The following is a 5784-nucleotide window of genomic DNA, read 5'->3' as shown; positions in this document are numbered from 1 at the left end:
CTAGATTGCAAGGTTTTGAAATGAGCTACCAAGTGAAATTATCACTCTTCTTGATAAAATTCTTAGGAGAAAACAAGATTAGCCACATTGCCTTCATGTTTTTGCCTACTATGTAGGACAATGAATGGTCCACCAACTACCTTACAAAACTTGAGGGCAAGTCAAATAGGATTTTATCAATATCTTGAGCATTGATGGTTGATGCGCCTCACATGATTTACACTAGCTTGCACAATGTCCACTTAGTGGATATTGCTATCACAAGGTCTTTGCATAGAGCCTTCTGACACTGCAAGATAAAATTGTTCCACGTGAGCTTACAACATCGAAACCTTCCTTTCAATTCAAGGGTAATTTAGCAACTTGCAAATTTAAAGAGTACAGCACTCTGATAGTTTCTCAACTTTTTAAGGGCACTTCCAATTGAAAAAACATGAGAGCATCATGGTAAACGAGGTGACGCAATGAGAAACATACTTAAGTGGGATCAACGAGTGAAGGCAGTCATACTTAATGCAAAAGCGTACACAAATTTTTCTTATGCAATTAATGTATATGCAGTGTATTGTTCAAGCAAGACCTGTACAAAAGAAACTTCCATCCCCTAATAGCTTTCTTTCCAAAAGACAAACTGGAAAACTTGTTTGCTCTGCTATTTACGAACCCATGATTGGCGATTAGTAGCAACATCCGTCACACCGTTCCAACATAAATTATGCGTATAATAGCCCGCCGTATGATAGTCTTGACCTACTTTACAGCGTACCATTTACCTAAACCTAGTGAGCCATTACCCCTCGCAATATTTGATCTGAAGCCCTAGAATGGGCAGGCTTTGGATACAGCAAAAATGCACATCAAACCACACCCGGAAGGCACCTCTTGATTGTCATACAATCATGAAGTAATAGGGTTACATATTAAATCAATGCTTTATGGGGCAAAGCTGCCTCAGCGCACACACATAGCATCACAGTGGGGATGACTGTTATTAGCACTTGTTTAAGTTCCTCTAGGAAAGGGGAAGGCACATGTAGCTTCACCATCCAATGCAGTCAACAAATAGCATCACTAATTTCCTTGAATGGGCACTAAAGAGACCGAGGATTCCTTCTAACCAAGATGAGCTCGAGGATGTCACACCATACCAGCAAACAAAAGGCAATTTACATACATAAACTTCAGTGAAAAAATATGTACCAATCCGTCCACTGAATCAAGCCCTATACCACAACCGGCTATCCGATGGGATGGGCACCCAGTGAGCTGTGTCAGGAGAAAATGAACCAAGCCCTTCGGTTGGGCAGGCTATTTAATAGCCAAAACTGGTGCAGAAGGTAAAGTTGGGACAAACAAGTATAGTGAGCAGGATGGCATTTTGAGATCGTCACAAGTGAAAATAGATGTTTTACGTCAGTATATAGACAAAACTTTTCGATAACACAACACAGTCCTGCTATCCAAACAAACCTGCCATTCGCATCAATATGAACATAAAGACAACTTCCTGGCAGGGTCGAGCTTGGAGAGCTTCAGGAGGGTGTTGGCTTAATCCAACCATCCACTTGAAAACCATGTCTAAATCAACAAACCAGTACAATCTTTCAAATGATGAGAGATGTATCCAAGACTGGAGTAAAAGTTGTGCCTTTGTGAATCCAGTATTGACTAGCAAGTGGCCCCACAAAACACCATTCTCAACAAAGAGAAACAAAAAAGGTATCCCTCAATCTGGCCAATCACACAGCAAAACGCAACTGCCATGGCGTATCTTCATAAATGAGTCCATGGGCAGCAAGCACAATGAAGTGAATAACGAAAACCCTCAGAAATAAGTTTCCAATACTCTCCTTCCATGGACAACAATCCCATACCACAAAATGTGTAAAATACTGTGTCCACACTACAGAAGAAGAAAGAGGAAAACACATTTTGTCAAAACTGTTAAATTCCTTGTAGAGTACAGTTACGTTGTTGGCTCACCTATGGATAGAACATCCTCCAGCTTGTGCTACACTTTACCTAGTCAAACAAAGAGAAGCCCATATCATCATCACTTTCTTCTTCTTCTTTCTTTTCTTCTTCCTTCTTTTCCTCAACAGCGGGGGCCGCTCCACCACCAGCTGCAGCTGGCACAGCTCCAGCACCACCGCCGCCACCAATGAAGCTTCCACCACCACCACCTCCAACAATGACCTAGAAGAAAATCAATGGCCAATGTCAGCAAAGATAGAGCAACAAAGCAAGCACCTTTCATCTTGAAAGAAACAAGTCAATTCATCCAACACAGCCACAATTATGACAAATGAGGAAGACCCATAAAAAACAAATTTCCACTAACGAGCCCCAGCTCGAAGATGATTAGTTTGCGAGGCTCGGATCAAGGACCTTGCATGAGAAGAAAATTTTCATTTCAGTCCCTCGACAACATCGCCAGGTAACAAGGTCCCAAGCCCATGTAAACAACAAAATAAACATCAACTCTTACAGGCATGATCGACTCGTTAAAAAGAATAACTTATTCAGCAGCATTTCAGGTAATGACTTCTTGTAGGCATAATCAGATCATTCAGAAGCAAAACTTCCAGTTCAGTCATCCAACAAGCATCGCCAGGCAACGAAGTTACATGTAAACAAAAGGATGGAGATTCGAAGGCGGAAAAAAGAGATCTCTTTGTCATGCCACTAGAACCCTGAGCAAGGCGAATCTACATGGACAAACTACAAATGGGCAGCCGCATTGGAATAGCCGCAGAAACCCCTTGCTGTGAAAATGAGAAGTGCCGAGGATCAAAACATACCTGGAAAACAGCAGCAGAGGGCGTTATGTACGAGAAGGAGGAGGAGATGCCACCGGATCCTGCAGAGGAGAACGCCAGCTTGGAAAGATGGCGTTGAAGCTCGAATGCGGAATCTGCCGACCCCTCAAGGTCTCCACTTTGCTGCTTCGCACTCCACGTTCCGTCCTCATGTCGGCATACGAAGGTAAAGACCGCCATCGCCCAAGCTCCCTTCAATCTCAGAAGGCAGACAGTAGACGGTAGCAATTCAGAACCCTAAGAGTTGGGGCTCGGGAAAAGGTAGTACAACAAACAATCCGGGTCACATCTAAGCTAAGTTAATATTGATATATTAACTAATGAGGCAGGACGTTCACACTACAACCTTGGACCGGGCACGCGCTCTACAGACCACACCTAGGGAAAAAAAGATGGACATCTTTTTACAATTTTGGGCTAGGAATGGACTTGACAAGAGGGATCAACTCCGACGATGCCTCATCTGGGCGGAGTGATCATACAACATCTTAGGGACCAGGGACTAAGTTTGGGGGCTAGGGACTCCTTGAAGAGAGTTGGCTACCATAGCTCAAAATTTTGGATTAGCAACAGCCATGGCATCTTGGAGACCTTCCAACGTGCAAATTTCAAGAGCTTCCACCTTGAAAGTGCTACTAGAGCATCTGAGAAAGAAGGTGCCAACAGAATGCAAAGGTTGGTCACTCATTTCAAGAGCTTCCACCTTGAAAGTGCTACTAGAGCATCTGAGAAAGAAGGTGCCAACAGAATGCAAAGGTTGGTCACTCATTTCACATGCAGTAACTAGTAGCACTTTCAAGAGCTTCCACCTTGAAAGTGCTACTAGAGCATCTGAGAAAGAAGGTGCCAACAGAATGCAAAGGTTGGTCACTCATTTCACATGCAGTAACTCTTGCACTCTTATTGCATGTACCTGCAAGCCGAGGTTGATCGTCTGTTGAGGTTATTGTTAAGAACTTGGGTCTCTGTTGGTAGAGCATGAACACAGAAGGTTGGTAAAGCTTTAAATAGGGGACTATAAGGTTTGACTAAAATTGGCCTTGCGCCCTAGTTATGATTAGATTGTTGACGATGAAATTGGCCAAGAAACGGCTGGCAGATAATCAGCTCAATAGCATGCAATGATGACACACACTTAGAGGCTCTGCTGCAAAATCTCGTGCAACCATGGAGGGGTATATGTTGAGCCAACTCTCCGATTTGAGGGCAATCATGCTTGGTTGTCGACCATCTCCATGGGCTGATGGTCGACCTCTAGGAATCAACGAAGCCTCAAAGGGATGATGCACAAAGCAATCCTAAAAGTCCAATTGTATCAACCACTGAGCTACAGTGGACATCTATCCCTTTCACAAATCCAATCAGGTTAGAGCAAGGATGTGATGACTGATCAGGGTGACACCTCTGCGCTTTGAGGACTCCGTGCGAGCTACCCTTGACTTGGATAATACTCTCTGATAGAGGTGGCTTTCCCAACTGACACCATACTCCATATGACAACAAATTATACTTAGCACCTGTGTCCAATAAGGTATCATATAGAACTTTTCCATAGGTGCTATTTAGCTCAATAGGGTATCGTAGAGGTGTGTCAGAGTCCAACCAATCATCCTCTGTTTCAACGTGGAATGCATGTGTAACTCCAAGGTTGGCCTCTTGTTGGCGTCTTATGTGTTGTTGTCGCTCTTTAGTATCTTCTTCAATTCTGTTTGTGCCTTGGCTGCCTTTTTTTTATGGATGGCACGTAGCTCCTCTTGGCTTAAAGGATCATAATATCTTTTAAATTTGCTACCATTGAGGAATCCGATGGTTTCAACTCCATCAAGAGTCTCCACACGAATGGTTCCTTGTGGGGTGATTCCACATACTCTATATGGTCGTTTCCCGCATATTTCAACTTTTTCTTTTTGTTACGCACTCCATACATAAGGACTTTATCACCAACATTGATATCCTTGTCCTTTAGATGACGGTCAAACCATTTCTTCCTCCTATCCTTCTCCACAAGTGCATTTTGCACATCCAATTGCCTTTCTTCATCTAACCTTTCAAGGATATATAAGTGCTCAACTAAAGGGTTACCATTTCGACACTTCTTGTGAAGCTACACGTAGACTAGGAATTACAAACTTCCATGGCTTAACTGCTTCTTAGCCATATACCATTTTGAATGGTGTACAATTAATAGCCACTTTGTAATAAGTATGATAAGCCCATAGGGTTGAAGTCAGCTTCAAATCGCAATTTGTGCGATGAACTTCCACCATCTTGGTCAAGATAGAGATTAAGGTCTTCTTGATGCTCTCAGCTTGGCTATTTGCTTGTGGATAATAAGGTGTGACTTATGGTGAGATATCATGAAGTTGGTAGTGAGTTCTTTTACCACTCCATTGATAAAATGAGTGCCATTCACTCGCAATCTCAAAGGGACAACCAAATCTTGTAATAATGTTCTCCAAGAGAAACTTGGAAGTTGACCTTGCATCAGCCTTACGTGTCGCCCTGGCTTCCGTCCACTTTGTCACATAGTCAGTGGCAACGATAATATATCGAGATTGAGTGCTACGAGCTGCCGGACTAATTGGGCCTACAAAGTCCAAACCCCATTTTCCAAATGGTTGAGTCACTTTAACAGGATGTAAGGGCATCTTATCCTTTCATTGTGTGATCTTGGAATGTTGGCATTCATCACATCCTTTTGCAAAAAGTGATGCATCTTTGAATAAGGTAGGCCACCAATAGCCTAATTGCAATACCTTTCTAGCTGTTAGTTCCCCCGAGAAATGTCCTCCGGCTATACCCATGTGGGCTTCTTGCAGTATATATAAATACTCATCCTCACGGGCACAACATCTAAGAATATCATCCTTCCCTAGACTGTAGAGAGTTCCTGCAATGAGAGAATAAGGTTCACATTCTTTTAACAGTTTTCAAGCTATGTCCTTACGAAGCTCTTTGGGTGGAA

The 5784-nt window shown here is 42.9% G+C and overlaps 1 protein-coding gene across 1 annotated transcript; it reads right to left on the bottom strand.

Moving 5' to 3' along the window:
- Positions 1-1790: 1790 nt before the first annotated feature.
- Positions 1791-3085, bottom strand: LOC147450173 (large ribosomal subunit protein P3z-like). Its single transcript, XM_086519469.1, has 2 exons — positions 2802-3085; positions 1791-2196 (listed from the first exon to the last, which is right to left on the bottom strand). Exons 1-2 carry the CDS (start codon positions 2997-2999, stop codon positions 2023-2025), a joined length of 372 nt encoding a protein of 123 aa, XP_086375595.1. The 5' UTR covers positions 3000-3085; the 3' UTR covers positions 1791-2022.
- Positions 3086-5784: the final 2699 nt, after the last annotated feature.

This window comes from Adiantum capillus-veneris, chromosome 9 (assembly GCF_014529385.1).
Source record: "Adiantum capillus-veneris isolate H3 chromosome 9, ASM1452938v2, whole genome shotgun sequence".
Taxonomy (NCBI): Eukaryota; Viridiplantae; Streptophyta; class Polypodiopsida; order Polypodiales; family Pteridaceae; genus Adiantum; species Adiantum capillus-veneris.
The sequence above is the reverse complement of the archived record's forward strand: the minus strand, read 5'-3'. Positions and strand labels throughout refer to the sequence as shown.